Source organism: Myodes glareolus, chromosome 13 (genome assembly GCF_982192425.1).
Source record: "Myodes glareolus chromosome 13, mMyoGla1.1, whole genome shotgun sequence".
NCBI lineage: Eukaryota > Metazoa > Chordata > Mammalia > Rodentia > Cricetidae > Myodes > Myodes glareolus.
In genome coordinates, this window is record NC_142038.1 from 30,518,846 (window position 1) to 30,536,927 (window position 18,082).

An 18,082-nucleotide genomic window follows, 5' to 3' on the forward strand; every position below is an offset into this window, starting at 1 on the left:
GCGAAAAAAAAAAATTAATCTTTAAAAACATTTTAAAATGTACGCTGTTTCTAGGAACCGTAAAGTTAGCAGAGTGAGAATTTAAACTTCAAAATATTACAAGTGGTAACAGAAATATCAAGGCTTGTGTAGTTTTCAATTTTATAGGCATCAGTTTAATTATATAAAAAATGCAATTCCCCTATTGGTTTCTCTCTGACTGATCTGAATAAGTCCAGATGATAAGTTGTTATTGTTCATATTAAGATCTCTCATTAAGTATACTTCTCCACCTGTAGTAGGAATTTATCTTAACTGTGTTTTGTTTGTTTTTAATTCTCACTTCCACTTCAGAAAATTATTATCTTTTCTTCTTTGTATTTTGTGGTGGTTTAAATGATAAATGTCCTCCCCCGTAGTTCTGAGCATTTGAATACTTGGTCTCCAGATAGTGAGACCAAATATTGTTTGGGTAGGTTGAGGAGATATGGCCTCGCTGGAGGAATTACGTCACTGGGGGCGGATTTTGAGAGTTTAAAATATCCCTCATTTTTAGTTTGCTTTCCCTGCTTTGTGCTTGCAGTTGAAGGTGTGAGCCCTCAGCTTCTGATCCTGCCACCCTGCTGGGCCCCAGTTGCCACGCCTCCCTCTGCCATCATGGACTCTTATCCCTCTGGATCCATAAGCTCAAACGAACCCCTCTGTAAGTTTCCTTGCTCGTGGTGTTTTATCACATCAACAGAAAAGTGACCTGCACACATTTTACCTGACAGGACGAGCCTCAGACTGAACCAACACAGTACATAACTGGTATCTTTTTTTTTTAAAAAAAGATTTATTTATTTATTATGTACACAACATTCTACCTCCATGTATGCCTGCAGGCCAGAAGAGGACACCAGATCTCATTACAGATGGCTGTGAGCCACCATGTGGTTGCTGGGAATTGAACTCAGGACCTCTGGAAGAGCAGCCAGTGAGTGCTCTTAACCTCTGAGCCATCTCTCCAGCCCCCATTAAAACACAACTGTTGCTCATCTGGAGTTTCCTGTGTGAGGGGCAGCTCCTGAGGACCCCTCACACAAAGTCACTTTGTTGGTGCAATCACACCATCACATCTTTTTTTTTAAATATTTATTTATTTATTCATTATATATACAGTATTCTCAGTACTCTACCTGCAGGTCAGAAGAGGGCACCAGACCTCATTACAGATGGTTGTGAACCACCATGTGGTTGCTGGGAATTGAACTCAGGACCTTTGGAAGAGCAGGCGGTGCTCTTAACCACTGAGCCATCTCTCCAGCCCCCATAACTGGTATCTTTAAGGAATACAACTATCTCCACAAATTTTTACCTTGAAATACAAAGTCTGTAGCTATTACCGTCAAAGTAAACTTCACTTTAGTTTGACTATTGCCATTCCTTGCTCTATTGGTTTTTAAATGGGAATACAAAATAATGGCTTTTATAGTGACATCTTCACACACATATCACTGTGCCTGCTCCCTCCCCCCGCTGCACTCCCCTTTATCTCTGTCACTGGTGTTCCTCTTCCTTGAAGTAGACCCCCTTCTGTTTTCATTTCACACATAAGGAAACACACGTAGCTGAAGCTACACTGTATACGTACATTCACATATATGCACGAGAGAATACATGTGCCTTGCTTCCCACCACTGTTCCCCTTGTTTTCCTGTCTCTGCCTTAAGCCATTTCATTCCAATCTGTGCAAGGCACTGAAGAGATATCGCGGGAGACAAAGGCAGGCCTATGCTCTGCTCTCCAAGAACCCAGGTTTGGAGAAAAGGCTCACAGCACGAGGCTATTCCATCATGGGGTCACAGCGCCATGGAGTGAAAAAGAACACAGAAATATGAAAATACCAATAAAAGACAGATGACTTTTCAGTGAGGGAAAACTTCCTCCAAATATCTTGGTTGAGAATGAGAAAAATATGGCCAACTGAATAGTCAGACAGGTATTCCATGTGCAAAGGAATAATACGTAAAGTTCCTAAAGACAAAGCAGTATGGCACAATCCCTGGGAGGATCACAGGTACGTAATGGAGATGAGGTAGGAAAGTGGTTCGCATGGCTACACATGGTCTGAACGGTTCCTTCTCTGTACCATAGATTTTGTTATACCAATGTCTGACAGCTTATTGCCCAAGCCCCCATCGATGACACTCTCCAACACCACTTGGTACTGTAAATATAAGTAAAAATGGAGTTTCATTTTGTCAGTAGTATCAGTCAGAAACTAAGAAGAGTAAAGTAAAGAAGAGATGAGATAGGACCAAGGGCTGTGTTTGCAAGCACCATTCAGGATGGTCTTTGGGAAACTGGAAAACCAATAGGTAGTTGACTTTGTTAGAGTTACTATAATGCTATAATGAAACACCATGACCAAAAGAAACTTGGAGAGCAAATGGCTTATTTGGCTCCACACTGCTATTCATCATCCAAGGAAGTCAGACAGGAACTCAAACAGGGCAGGGACCTGGAGGCAGGAGCTGATGCAGAGGCAATGGAGGAGTGCTGCTTACTGGTTTGTTCCTTACAGCCTGCTCAACCTGTTTTCTTATAGGACTCAGGACCGCCAGTCCAGGGGTGTTATCACCCACAATGGACTGGGCCCTTCCCCATCAATTACTGATTAAGAAAATGCCTTACAGGCTTGCCAATAACCAGATCTTATGGAGATATTTCTCAATTAAGGTTTCCTCCTCTCGGATGACTTTAACTTGTATCAAGTTGACATAAGATTGCCCGGCACAGTGGCTTATTTATACAAGTGTACATTTAAGGAAGTTACAGGACAATAGGAAGTCTAGTCTTTAATGGGATCCTTAAATACCTAAAGAGACTGAAGTTGATAACACAGAGAAACTCTTCTTATCTCTCCCTATTATTTATTTCTTAATCTTCACAGTTCTCAGAAATCTCAAGATCTTTACATTTTCCTCCCAAAAGAAACTTCACTCTATCTACAATGTTTTGTTACCACATCTTAGTTCCTTAAGCCCTTCTCTCCGCTCATAGATCTCACTCTCAACATCAGAGACTCTTACATTTAATTTTCTATGCTCGATTTAAGTCAGTCACCCTTCCCTTCCCTGTCTCCCTTTCTTTTCCTTTCCTCTGTCTCTCTATTCCCTCTTATCCTAGAGCTTAAACCTCATGCTTCAAGCATACCAAGAAAGTACTCGAAGCTGTGCATGTAGACTTCACTTAAGTATTTATACATAGATTTTATCCTTTCTCGTCTCAGCTGACTAAACCCTATGCACCTAAAACAAATGGGCTACTTTGTCCCAGGAGAGGGACAGTAGAATGCTCTGAATTTTCATGTTAAGTATTTGGGACCATTTACAAGAACTAAAGTATATAATGATCAGAAAAGGAGAGGGAGCTGGTAGCCTAGTGAAGTAGCAGGTGTAGAAGTCAGGAAACACAGATCTAGGCACAGAGCCTCACAGCTGACTACATAAGGATGAAGACAGAGATGGCTAGGGTTTTGAGACTGCTTTTTAGTTGATCTCTAGAACAGTCTAGTAGTGTCCATTAGCCACCACAGCTGGGGAATGAAAGAGAGGGGTGTATTCAAAATACGGACAAAGGCGATGACAAATCTGGCTTGCTGGTCTGGAGAGAGCATCGTGATGCTCGGTCACGTAGGAAACACTGCTTTAATTTGATGTTCGATGCCAGCATCGCCACAGCTATGTGCTGTAAAATGGTCCTTACGGACACTCCGAGAGACTAGTTATACATGACTGATTTCTAAAGCAAACAAACCCACTTTGTGTTGTTTCCGCCCCCGCGGCACCCTCCGCCCCAACACACACATTTTTCTCTCTTTTCTGAGGAGATTGCAGACCTCTGCTGAAGGTTTTCTCCAGGGATAATGTTTGAAGAAATGTACATTAAAATCGTTTAGGGGTTATCATCACAGGATGATTGAGACAGAAGGAACTTGAAGGAGATGGAGGTGGTTGTCATCTGCATAGGACTGTGAGTTGAAGCGCTGCTCAGGAATGATTCACTTCCGGGGCATGAAAAAAGGAAGGGACATTGGAAGTCATGCTAGACAGGACCTCTGACACCTTAGAGACAGAGATAGTACAGAGAAAGGAATCTAGAAAGACACTCAGTTGTGATGGCAAAATCATGAAGTATAAAAAGTAATCTAATCTTTTAAAAGATTCAGTCTTTTAACCTGAGAAATAATGCCTGGTTTGTTAGGTTATTTAAGAATTTGAAACTGATACGACAGGAAGACACACGACCAACTCAATAAATACTATTATTAATAGTTTCCATTTAAACTTTCTTGAGGAATTAAAGAAAAGCCTTGATGAATATAAACTGGGATGTTGAATGCTAGCTACCAGACAACGTACTTTAGAAAATTCTAGAAACCCTATACAAAAGAACAGCCTCAATTCAGGGGAACCTAGGACAATAGCAGCACAGTGGGGGCCAACATGCTGGAGTTAGAAGACAGAAGTAGATACCACAGGGGTTTCCCCAAGACACCAGTGACAGGGAGCTTTAAAATCAGTCCATCGTGGGGAGACTTGGAAGATAGAATCTGGGGAGTGCATCTGGCTTCCTCCTTGTGCAGGGATGTAGGTGACAGATTAATAGGAGCCTTCTTCCTCCCTCTACAGTCATTATCTGGCACCCTCAGGGCAGGCCTGCGGAGGAACAGCTGTGACAGAAGGTTGGAGCTAGTCTGCCACGCTTCTGTTAGAACGGTCACAAAGCCACAAAGGCCGGCACATTCATTTCCAGTATGGGTCACATCAGTACCCAAGATCAGAAAAAGACGAAGTTTAAGGATTAAAAGCTCTGTCCTAACACATAAGACTTTTTTTTTCCTTCAGCACAGAAAGATGAGACAATTAAAAAGATTTTCCAAAGTCAGCTCGCCTCACATCGTCAATGGGTGGTCACGAGAATTTCTTATCTTACAGTCTTTTCTGCTTGCACTCTGAGCTGGTCGGGGGGGGGGGGGAACTTGGTGCTGTTGAGAAGAGCCATTTGGCAGGGCTGGCCAGTATCCTTTATCAAGGGTAGCCCGTGCAGCCCAGGTGGACGCGGGGACGACCAGAAGCACCACAAGCTCTGGAGACGTGCTGAAGGTGTCAGGGGCGTTAATATTCTCAGGAGCAGCTAGGCGCCTGATTCGTGGACACAAGAGCGCATGGGTATCCTGTCTGTTGGTGCTTGTTGCTTCTCAGCACAGACATGGGCTAAAAGGCAAATGAATTTTACTCCAGAAATTCATGACATCTTCATCAAGACGTTAAGGGAGCAATTGGACACCCATGGACTCTGATGTAGGGTTGCTTTCCCAAACAGCGCAAGACTGGGGCAAACGAGTACACCTAGCATGTGCGGCTCAAGACTGGCTCAGAGGTTGGGAACATTGGTATCAATGGCTTCTACACTCACCTGAGGCCTAAGCACCCAGCAAAGAGTGTCTCTGGGTGGCTTGCCTTTGAAACTTTCCAGGGGTCTCTGGCATGAACTAAAGTTTCAGGATCTTTGTCTCAAATCCAAGTTCTATGTGTCATTACTGATGGCCACTTCAGTCTCTCCTCTGGCTTTCCTGGCATCCTTTTCTGTGTTTGGTGTTCTTTCGATGCACCATCAGATGGTTAAGCCATCTGACCATATAGAAAAACACATTTTTTTTTCCATTTTAAGCATCTGCAAGAACATGAACTTTACTTATGGAGAATTTATAAAAATACTGCCTTTTAGCTTTACAGTGGATAAACCTTATTTATGACTTCTGACAAATTTCTGTTCATCTTCAGGATTACAGTGCTATGAATCATGGGATCGAAAAAAGGAGGGAAACACTTACGTGGGCTGTAAGTTTCTCCTGGGAAGCTTTTACTTCAGCCTGCAACTTCTCAATGCACTGGAAAAGAGAAGGGTTTAACCAGAGCCAGAAAGACAAATATCATATGTACTCACTCCTAAGTGGCTTTTAGACATAAATCAAAGAAAAACCTGCCTAGAATTCATAACCCCAGAGCCTAGACAACCAAGAGGACCCTAAGAGAGATATACATGGATCCAATCTACCTGAGAGGTAGAAAAAGACAAGATCTCCTGAGTAAATTGGGGGCATGGGGATCATGGGAGAAGGTAGAAGAGAAGGGGGAGGAAGGTAGGGGAGCAGAGAAAAACATATTGCTCAACAAAAACAATTGTAAAGAAGAGAAAAGGGTTTAGAGAGCAAGGCCTAACTTCCTAGTCCAAGTATCCCAGAGGCAAATGTGTGCCTGCTCTCAATCTACTGACTGACAGCATCCAGGTCTTAGCTAGATGTTGAAGCCATCTGTACTAAGGAGGTCATTTCTCTGTCTATGAGGAAGCCTGAGGGCAAAGCACAAGATAGGTTAACTGGTAGGAAATGTTCGGGAAAAAATGATAGCTTGAGTGATGCGGTTAGTGTTAGTGAGCGTGTGTGTGTGTGTGTGTGTGTGTGTGTGTGTGTGTGTGTGTATCTGTGAACATGCTCATATGCATATTCACACAAAAGCATATCCATAGGCATAACACGCAAACTCTTCAGACTGAACAAAAGTCTAATTTATAGAATGACACATACATATTTTTTCAGAGATCCATCACTTTATAGATTAAAAATATGTGTGCTGGATAGTTTTGTGTCAACTTGACACAAGCTAGAGTTATTTGAAAGGAGGAACCCTTAGCTGAGAAAATGTCTCCCTAAGAATTAGCTGTTGAACATTTTCTTAATTAATGATTGATGGAGGAAGGCCCAGTTGCATTCTGGGTAGTGCCATCCCTGGGTTGGTGGTTATGGGTTATAAAAGCAGGTTGGGAAAGAAAGGCATGGGGAGCAAGCCATTAAGCAAATACTCCTCCATGGCCTCTGTGTTGACTCCTGCCTCCAGAATCTTGCCCTGTTTGAGTTCCTGTCCTGACTTCCTTCAGTGATAAACAGCAATGCTGAAGTGTAAGTCAAATAAACCCTTTCCTCCCCAACTTTCTTTTGGTCATGGTGTTTATCACAGCATTAGTAACCCTAACTAAGACAATATGTCAAATTTTAAAATCTGTTATTAACTAAACAGAAATAAGTCCTTCATCAATTCCAACCCTGAAAACAAAGAAATATGTGTGCAGTTGACACCATGTACAAAATATCTCCCCAAAAGATACATTATCAAAAATTTATAAAATCTTCAAGTGTAACAAAAGTTTTAATCTGTGAATGTGGATCAGGAGAAGAAGTTACCTTCACCAAATATAAATGTTGTATTCACCCCCATAAACTCAAATGTGAGCTTAATTTCTTTTTGCAGTGTTAAGGATGGAACTCAGACCCATGTTCATGCTAAGCAAATCTCTACTGTTACCAGACATTTTAGGTTAAAGGCTTGAGCGCTGGCACTCCCAATAAGCTAGGCCCAGGCCCCTATTCCAATAAAACAATTTAGAGAAATATTGGTAAAGAAAAGAGAAAGGAGATGTTTACTTAATATGACCTTACTGGGAAGAGGAACAAATATAGGAGCCCAGTGGCCAAGTCCAAGTTTTGGAATACCGACATGAAACTAGAAGGCAAGAACTCTGCACAGTTAAGCGCTGGGTCAAGATGTGACCCGAACGGCACTGGTCCATCATTTCCTCAGCTGGCTCCGTCCCACATGGTGGTCATCTACTACATTAATTTGTTCATTTTAGAATGCAGCCTCACCCTTGTGGATAATTGCCCTCATCTGGGGCAGAGGTGCTTTTCCTCCCAGGGTTTGGTCTTCTGGAATCTTGGGTAACTATAGATTTAGACAATGTCTTATCTCTATGTCTCCAGCCAGAAACGGGCAGAGAATGAAGAACGCAGGTGTCAGGTTCCCCCTATGCTCTCAGTTAGTCAACACTTTTAGTAAAAACTGCTTCTAAGTGTCTGTTTCATCACCACCGAGTTACAGGCCCAGCCCATTAAGTGGGGACCTTCAGCCCAGTCATGGCTTCCAGACTTGTCACATACAGTTAAGTCCCTCCCCAAACACGCCCTTTCCTCCACATACCTTGTCTTTCTCAAGCACCATGTGTTCATAGGACTCTCCCCCAGCACTCTTCTGGCTCACAGCCTGCAGTTTTTTTTCCAGCAAGGAAACTTTCTCAAGCAGCTGTAGTTTTGCTTCTTCGGAGGCTGTAAGCTAAAGACATGTTTTCGTAAGGACGCCAAGTTCGGTGGTATTTTAAAGGCTTCCTTTAAAAGGTCAGTTTAGGAAGGAATTGTCTCCCACTAATGTCTGCTTACACTTTCCTGTCGAGAGATTCTGTGGCATTCTCTACACATGACAAATGAGAGAAAGAAGGGAATATTGGTGACTTCATCATTTCTAACGGGGAAGAGAGGTAAGAGCACAGAAACAATGCAAGGAGACATTTCTGTCTGTTGGGGTCTTAGTGCTCACCCCCGCTGTGTTCTGAGGTCCTACAGCTGGCACAATCGCCCCTGAAACCCATCTTGCGGTCATGTATAATTCTTGAAACTTAACTCTTGGGAGTCTACAGCACGTCACAAAGTGTGCGGGTTCTCACTCACATTAACACTTAACCATAAGAGCAACAGTGTTGGAGGCAGGAGGAAATGTTGGACCTTAAGTGTTTCAAGTTAAACTCTGATTAAACCAGATCTATGCAAAAGCACAACCAAAATATCCCTTTGTGTTTGTTCTACTATTCGGATCCCCCTTGAAGGAGGGGGCTGTGATGACCCTAGTCCCTCGCTGGGTCTCCTGACTGCTTCCTTATTTCTCTCACACAGCTCCCTGTGCCGTCTCTGAGCTCAGCAGCACTCCTGAGGGTCACCGGAAAGTTTGGAGAATTTTGTGTTCACTGCCACTTCTTGGTGATCTTCAAAGCATAGATTACCTCAGAGAATCTCTTTCTCATTGCCCTGGAAGTTTCTGCAAAAGTTTTCGTTTTTTTTGTTCGTTTGTTTGGTTTGGTTTTTTGTCCTGAAAAATCAGTATTTTTGGATAGTTCATGGTATGAAGAAGGCAATCTGAAAGCAAACACGTGCACACCTTATACCACACGCTGGTTCTCCCAGCCTATCTACACAATCATTCATTTAAGAAGTCTACTAGCTGTCACTCAATGCAATCACCATGCCATGTGCTGGAGTGCCCTAGGTGTATACCCAGGACCAGAGGAAGTGCACATCCCAATAACTCTTGACGATACCTCTCCATTTGAAGTGTTTGGGGAGGCCCAATGTGCTTTTATGGCCACTAGCACAGCCAAGACTCGGGCACATGGTGGCTTGTGAATGTTGTCGGGCTTCTCTGGGCCCACTTCAGTCTTACTAGAGTAGAGTAGCTCATGATGTGGACTCTGAGGCAAAGCCTGTAGGGCAAAATCTCAGCTTTGCTAAGTGATTTGGTCAACTTGCTCAGCCTCTCTGGGTTTCATTTCCTTTTACACTGACAGTAAGGGAATGTTACTTAATATGCAGGATTTAAAAACTGTGTGCATTTATGAAAGAGCAACACTCAGAAGGATATCTGCAACATACTAAGTACTGAGTATTATTATTCTCATTGTTCTTCTGCCTCCTCTAATCACAGTAAGCATTCATTTGAGTTTTGAGAGCATTTTTATTATTCTTTGAGAATTTCTGACCCTGGATTTTGATCATATTTATTTCCTCCCCATCTCCTCCTAGATCCACACCTGTTTCTATGCCCCGTGCAATTTTGTGTCCCCATTCATTATTTTTTAAAATACCCATTAAGTCCAGTTGGTGTTGCTTATATACTCTTGAGAATGCGACCTTCCAAGGGAGCTTGCTGGACAGGCAATGGGTCACACCCTTAAGGACAACTAGCTTTCCTCCCCAGAAGCTAACTCCTTAGGTAGCGATGGGATTTCATGTCCCACCCCCAACATGCGGGGATTTCATCTGGCTTGAGCTTGGACATGTTTTGTTCTTGCAATCTTAACTGTTGGGAGTTCATATGTGTAACTGCCTTATTGAACCTAGAAAACATAGCTCCCCTGTGGTCCTCACTTGCCACTGGCCCTTAACATTTTTTCTGTCCCTTCTTCTATAATGATCTGAATCATAGAAGGAAGGGTGAGTTTTATCTCTCTCTCTTTCACTAAATTGTATTTGGTTTGTTAATTTATTTCCATTATCAGAGAAAACTTTTATTTATGGAACTTTTTTTCTCTCAGTTGGGTGCATTTTACTTCCATATCCTTTCTGATCTGTAAAATACCTGGTCACTACTTGATTGCTTTTTTTGTTGACCTATTTTCTATTTAGAGAGTCTTTATCCCTTTATTCAACAAGTATTTATTTATTCATTTGCTGCAGAAATAAGTTTGTTGTTATATGTAAAAAATAGAAGATAGCCAGGCGGTGGTGGTGCACACCTCTAATCCCAGCACTCAGGGGGCAGAAGCAGATGGATCTCTGTGAGTTCAAGACCAGCCTGCACTACAATAGTTAGTTCCAGGACAGGCTCCAAAGCTACATAGAAACCCTATCTTGAAAGGCAAAGAGAGAGAGAGAGAGAGAGAGAGAGAGAGAGAGAGAGAGAGAGATTAAAAATGAAAACATTAGAAAACATTATTCTTACCTTCAAAAAAATCCTTCACATTTTAACTAGAAAGGTAGAGAATTATTACATAGCAGACAGTCTGCAAAACCTTTTATTTTTAATTTATTCCAGCATCTCAGTTTAATTTCTCAAGAAGTTTATGCTGCTGTTATTCCCATTTTACAGACTGTTGGTTAACTTTCAACGAGGCTGAACTTTGATTTGGGGTGTTCTCTTTTAGTTTTTCAAGACAGGGTTTCTCTGTAGCTTTGGAGCCTGTCCTGGAACTAGCTCTTGTAGACCAGGGTGATCTGGGGTGTTCTCTTATCTACCAGAAATGAACATGTTGTACCCATCCTACAAACATCAGGTGAACCAGGCACATGAGAAGTCAGAGATAAACCACACCCAAAGTGCCATTTTGATAGTAAAGAAAAGATGGTGATGTGTTTTAGAGTCATATTTAAGTCACACTAAAATTCGAGGATGAAAGATGGGAGGCTCCCAGTATTAATTTTGATACAGATAACAATAGAGTTGACAAAATTGCCAGAGTCAGTCACTGAAGTCTTTAAGAGTCCAAAAGAACACTTTCTGGTGTTCTTGATGAAGAAAAATATCAATATCCAAGGAAATCTCTATTATCACAGGCTAACTATAGAAATAGTAATGGGACATCAGTGACCATATATGACAAGAAATACAGTCTCTACAAACTGCTGCCAAGAAAAAAATCACAATGGATAACTGTCTTCAGTGGGTGATATCACCTGTTCTGAGGGGTGAAAGGTAGGATCTGGATCTAGAATTTCTACATTGCAAGAGTTGGCATGTCCAGTTCTCAATAAAACTACTATCCTTTGAAATACAATATGCCTTTTTTTTTCTTTAGAGGAAACAAAAAAACTCTTTTGTAACAGCAATCTTTGTTTGGAATCCTAGAGAATGAATCCTAGACTTTTAAACAACAACCACAAAAAATCTTATGATTTTAAATGTGTTCAGAGTTAAGAACAAAACAAACCAAACAAACAAACAAGAGTAAGGGAAATCGGAAGAATGATGTGTAAGTAAACAGAAAATAGCAAAAAGATTATAAAAGGGAGTCAAATAGAAATTCAAGAGTTCCTTGAAAAAGTCACTAGGAAGGTGTGGTACAAGCTAGAAGATTGTCAGAAAGTCAGAAGAGAGTTCTTTCTATCAACTCAAATGGGCATAACATTTACCACAGTCTACAAGTTTAAAACGATGAGCACTATGAGACTATATGAATCCCAGGTCTCTTCTATTTCCTATAAGAAAATCTTGTCACTCTAGATACTTCAGCTTCATGATTATCTCCAGGTCTAATTATTGCCCCAAGGTTTAGGACCTCAACATATACACTCGGGACACATTCAGTCTTTAGCTTTCCACATAGAGCTGTCCCCAAATTCATGTTGTGCTTACACACAAATACATCTAATCTCAACAGCCCCCAAAGTCTTAGCTTACACAACCTCCAACATCAAAGTTTAAAGTCCAAGTTCCATCAGAGTGTTCTCTAAATCACATATCAGCAAGACACTTCCTCTAGAGGTATTGTTATTTTCCAGCTGGGAAACCAAACAATTCATATGCTTCCAAACCACAGTGATCAAATAGGCATAAGATGAGCATTCCCATTCCACAAAGGAGACATGAGGAAAGAAAGATGATTTTATGCACCTATAAGGCTTGAGAAGTATCCTCTGATGTGGTGTGGTTTTGTTGGCCAGTGCTTGATCCTTTATAGCCCTGCACAGCGTGGGTCATATCCCCAGGACTCTGCTGAATAGGAGTTTCATCTCTAGGGCTCTGCTGCATAGGAGCCAGACTTCCAGAATTCTACCACATGAGTCTTGCTCCTAGGGTTCTGCCATGCTTGCTTGTACCTCCCTGGTTTCAGGTGCCACCCACCACCATGGCTTGTTTGGCTCATTGAAACTAAGGACAACCATTTACATGTGCATAACTGACTCTCTTCTGGAACCTAAGAAACCAGAAACCCTCCCTTCATCCCATCCCATCTCTAGCTCTTGTAGTGGTAATTCTTGGTGTTCCTGTTAAGGGTGCCGAGTAGGTCTGTGGCTCACACTCATAACTATGTCCTTAAAAGACAGTTCTGTGGCAATACCCTTGGCATTCTCTTCAGTGTAAATAAGCTGAGAACTTTCTGTTATTTGCTTAGCAATTATATTTTTCAACTTGCTTATCTTCTTATCTGCTCCTTAAATATTTGAAATTCTTTTCAGCCAAATGTCCAGCTTCATCACTGACATGTCTTATGTTTCTCACATTAGGCTGTGAACACATTCAGCCAGGATCATCTTTCCTTCAGTGTAAATACTGTGTCTGTCTTTTCTTTCTGTGACCTTGTTAGATTCCTTACTAATATTCATAGGATGCATCTTCTCTGGGAAGATGGAGGCTTTCTCTTTAGCTCCCTTTCTCAGTTCTCATCAGATTACCCCTGGTAATCATTTCACAGTAATAACTACACCCCCTCCAGGACAGGGATCTAACTGAACCTTGTATACATCAGACAAGTGCTTGGTCCCTGATCTATGCCCTTCCAATGTAATGTCCACTCAGTAAGCATTTCCCTACAGATTTCCAAGCCTCTACCTATTACTGAGTTCTAAATCTTTTTTATGTTTTAGGTACCTATTATAACAGCATCCCATTGTTTTTCTTTAAACATTTTTAGGAACAAGAGCAATGGCTCAGCAATTAAGAGCACTGGCTGCACTTCCAGATGACCCAAGTTCAATTTTAAGCACTCACATGGCAACTCACAACACTCCATAACTCCAGGGAACCTCACACATTCTTTTGGTCTCTATGGGCACTACGTTCATGCAGTGCACAGATGTAGATAAAGGCAAAACTCCCATATACATAAAGCAAAAATAAATAAATCAAAAACATTTTAAAACTTCCATTTATTTATTTTTTGTCTGGATGTGAGTGTAGGGGTATGTTTTAGTTAGTAGGATTTCTGTTGATGTGAAGAGATACCATGACTATGGCAACTCTTACAAAGGAAAACATTTAATGGGGTGACTTGCTTACAGTTTAGAGGTTCAGCCCATTATCATCATAGTGGGACATGGCAGCATGCAAGAAGACATGCTGGAGAAGTGGCTGAGATTCCTATATCTTGCAGAAACAGGAAGATGTCTGAGACACTAACATGGCTTGAGTATATATGAGACCTCAAAGCCAGCCTCCACTGCTACTCCAACAAAGCCACAGTTCCTAATAGTGCCACTCCCGTTTATGGCCATTTTGTTTTCAAACAACCACGGTATGCACATAGAGCTTAGACGGAGACCAGTAGAATTCCCTTCTCTCCCTCCACCATGTAAGTTCCAGAGAACAAATTTACAGTCATCAGGCTTGGTGGCTTTTACCTATGGTGTTGTCAACCTGTTCCACTCTCTATTTCATGACACCAACTTCTGTCAGTCATTCTTTTAGATTGTGGTAGCACATACTGTGGATTGAGTGGCTTAAACATTTATGTGTCACTGTTGTGGAATCTAAGATCAAGGTCCCAGTTTATTAAGTGGTAAAGACATTCTTTCTCTGCCATCTTTTTGCTATAGATTCACACGGTGGGACGGAAAGATTTCTTGTCTCTTTCTCCCCTTATAGGAGTAGTAATGCCACCATGGGCACTCGAATGACATCATCTAAACTTAATTGCATCCCAAAGGCCATACCCCACAAATACTATGAAATAGAGTTTTAGGATTCTACATGTGAATTCTATGGATGAAGGGCCTACATTTTATGATAATTGTAATGGGGCATTAGGATTACCTGGTAGGAGAACACACACACAAACAGGGAGACAGAGAGAGAGAGAGAGACAGAGAGAGAGAGAGAAATTTCTAGAGGCCTATGGGATGCTATCAGGTAGACTAACTAAATTTTCCTATTTTGGGGAAAATGAACATCTATAAGAGAATAACAGACTATAAGAGAGAATCAAATGGTTCACTAGAAACTTTAGACACAGACAGAAATAAAGCACAAAAAAGTCATAAAATACATAAAGAACAGTGCTGTGGGACAGTGATCTTGTACTCTGTTGATATGGGATTCCCCTCTATATGCTGTGAATACCATTGGTTAATAAAGAAACTGGCTTGGCCTGATAGGGTAGAACAGAGCTACAGGGTAAAACTAAACTGAATGCTGGGAGAAGAGCAGAGTCAGAGAGGAAGTCATGTAGTCTGACTGAAGAAAGACACCAGAACTTTACCCAGTAAGCCACAGCCTCAATGGAGATGGGTTAATTTAAGATATGAGTTAGCCAGAAATATGCTTAAGCTATTAGCCAAACAGTATTGCAAATAATATGGTTTCTGTGGCATTATTTCGAGCCTAAGCAGCCTGAAATGAACAAGTGGCCACCTACAATACCCTGTAAAGATTTGTTACTTGTATTTTACTAAAATGCTAATTGGTCAGTAGTCAGGTAGGAAGTAGGGATGGGAGACCAGGCAGGAAGTAGAGGTGGGGAGATGAAAACAGGAGAATTCTGGGAAAAGGAAAGTCACTGTCTGTAGTAGTCACCCAGCCACAGAGGAAACAAGATGAGAACGCCTCACTGATAAAGGTACCAAGCCAGATGACTAACATAGACAAGAATAATGGGTTAACTTTAGATGTAAGAGTTGGCCAATAAGAATCTAGAGCTAATGGGCCAAACAATGATTTAAGTAATTTAGTTTCTGAGTGATTATTTCAGGTCTGGGAAGCCAGGAAACAAACAAGTGGCTCTCCTTAGTAACCCTGCCAGAGACAGATTCCAGATGAAACTTTATCCGGTAAGCCACGACCACGTGCTGATACATAGATTAATAGAAATCGGTTAAATTAAGATATATAAGTTAGCCAGAAATATGCTTAAGCTATTGGTCAAACAGTATTGTAAATAATATGGTTTATGTGTGATTGTTTTGGGATTGAGCAGCTGGGAACAAACAGGTAGCCTCCTACAACACAACAAGGTAACTGAAATGCATATTTCATTACTCATTATAGAGATATTTTATTTATATTTTAATAAATAAAGCTTACCTAAAGATCAGAAGGGCAAAGCTAAGCCATCAGAGGTCAGGCAGTGGGGGCACACACATTTAATCCCAGGATTTGGGAGACAGAGGCAGACGGATCTCTGTGAGTTTAAGCCTATTCTGGGCTACACAAGATCAATGCTGAAACAAATCCAGGTGGTGGTGGCTCACACCTTTAATCCTAGTACTAGAGGGAATATAAAATGGGAGGAGAGAAAGGCTTGGTCTGCTTGGTCTGTTTAGTCTGCTCAGTCTGCAGTTGCCCAGCCTTGGGAGAGGTAATATTTCTCTAGTGGTTTGGCTGCTTTGCTTTTCCGGTTTTCAGATTGAGCCCAAAATCTGTCTCTGGCATTTTATTATTCATGCTACAACTCATAATCCTTTAAGTATAAGTGGATTCAACCTCCCAATGAAAAGAAAAGGACTAGAAAGAGATGTGATCAAACAATGTCCTGCCTCCAGCAGACTGACTTGATACAGGTAAAAAGTGAAAGAAGAGGTACTGTCTGCAGACAATAGCCAAGGGAGCCTGAGTGGTTACATTAATGCTAGATAAAACAGATGAGAAGGCAACAGCTTCCTACTATGAGTCTGTGAGATATCTTGGTGGATAAAAGTACCCGCTGCCAAGCCTTAGCACATGAGTTCTAACCCCAGAGCCCACATATCCGAAGGAGAAAACTGACTTACGCAAGTTTTCCGCTGACTTCGTGCAAACTGTGGCACACACACATACACGCACACCAAATAAATGTCATTAGATGTTTTACATAGTATCAGTTTAACTTATTATTATTAAAAACAAAGAAAGTCATTGTATGTTAATTAACGAAAGTATCATTTCATCAAGAAGGCTAGAACATTATAAATGAATCAACCAGGGGTGCAGAAACGTGTGAAGCAACCACAGCAGTATTTAAGAGAGAAATTGTGGTTTGGCAAGGTTAGTGAGAAGGCAAACCATACAATTGAAACAATGAGAAATACACAACTGAAATAAGGATTTTTTTTAAAAAAAAACAATCTATAATAGCATACTGAAAATGCTACTTAGTAATAAATTTAACCAACGTGGGGAAAGACTGGTACATTGAAATTACAAAATGCTACTGAAAGAAGTTAAAGAAAATCTAAAAATATGGAAAGACAGTCAATGTTCATAGATTAAAAGATTTAATACTGTTAAGGTGCCAGCTCCCTTTGTAGATTAAATGTAATCACTATTAAAATCACAAAATTTATTTCAGAATGAACAAGTCAATTGTTTAATTCTTACAAGTATCAAGAAACTCAAGATATTCAAAATTATCTCATAGAAGAAGAACACTGTAGGACTCATAACTCCCAATTTCAGAGCTTATACAAATCTGCAATAAGGAACATAGTGTCTGATTGCAACAAGGACAGACATGTGAACAGATGGAATAGAGTTAAACCCAAAGATCTAAGAGATTTTTATCCAGTATGTCAAGAAGATTTATTAGGAAGAGTCCCTTAAACAAGTGGTTAGGACAACTAGGTAATATCATGCAAAAAACTAATGTTGAACCTACCACAATCTACACAGAAATCAACTCAAATGAATCAACTACTAAAAAGGAAAGCTACATAATTATCTGATGATAATGTACCAACAATTGTTCAAGATCTCAGGCTTGGCAGCTAACACTAAATGCATGTCTTAGGGTTTCTGTTGCTGTGGTAAACACACTGTGACCAAAAGCAACTCAGAAAAAAATGGTTTGTTTGGCTTCCATGTCTCAATCACGGTAAGAACTCAAGGCAGGAACCTAGAGGTAGGAACTCAAGGCAAGAGCTAACACAAAGACTATGGAGGAAAACAGATTACTGGCTTGCTCCCCATGGCTTGTTCAGTCTTCTTTCTTATAGAACCCAGGACTATCATCCCAGGGGAGACACTGCCTACAGTAAACTAGATCTTCCCACATCAATCATTAATCCAAAAATGCTTCACAGGTTTACCTACAGACCAGTCTGGTGAAAACAGTTCTTTAATTGAGATTACCTCTTACCGCAAGACCCTTACCTGTGTAAAGTTGACCAAAATCAATCAGTGCAATGAACCATTTCTCAAAAAATTCAGAACTCTCCTCAACAACTCTAAAAAACATGCAAGAATGGAATGATATATATACACACACACACTTGTGTATATATAATTTCAAGCCCTGAATGTGTTTCTATATAAGTGTGTGTGTGTGTGTGTGTGTTTATTGAGCCCTGAATTTAAATTAGTCAACCATGCTTGTTTTATCAAGCAAAGCTACATTTTAGAATTGATGAAAACACAGTCAAGTCAAGATAAGCACAAACTAAGGCATTTCCTGGCCGCCAAGTCAACACAGCAGTGACCAAAAGCTTCTT

The 18,082-nt window shown here is 40.9% G+C and overlaps 1 protein-coding gene across 3 annotated transcripts in view; it reads right to left on the minus strand.

Moving 5' to 3' along the window:
• Ccdc192 (coiled-coil domain containing 192) overlaps positions 1-18,082 on the minus strand; it is a 197,310-nt gene that overhangs the window by 125,542 nt on the left and 53,686 nt on the right. For all 3 annotated transcript variants that reach the window (XM_048419600.3, XM_087896052.1, XM_048419601.3), the window contains 2 exons: positions 8,061-8,192; positions 5,861-5,917 (listed from right to left, as the gene is read on the minus strand). In XM_048419600.3, coding sequence (XP_048275557.1) covers positions 5,861-5,917; positions 8,061-8,192 — 189 coding nt within the window. The remainder of the gene's footprint in view (positions 1-5,860; positions 5,918-8,060; positions 8,193-18,082) is intronic.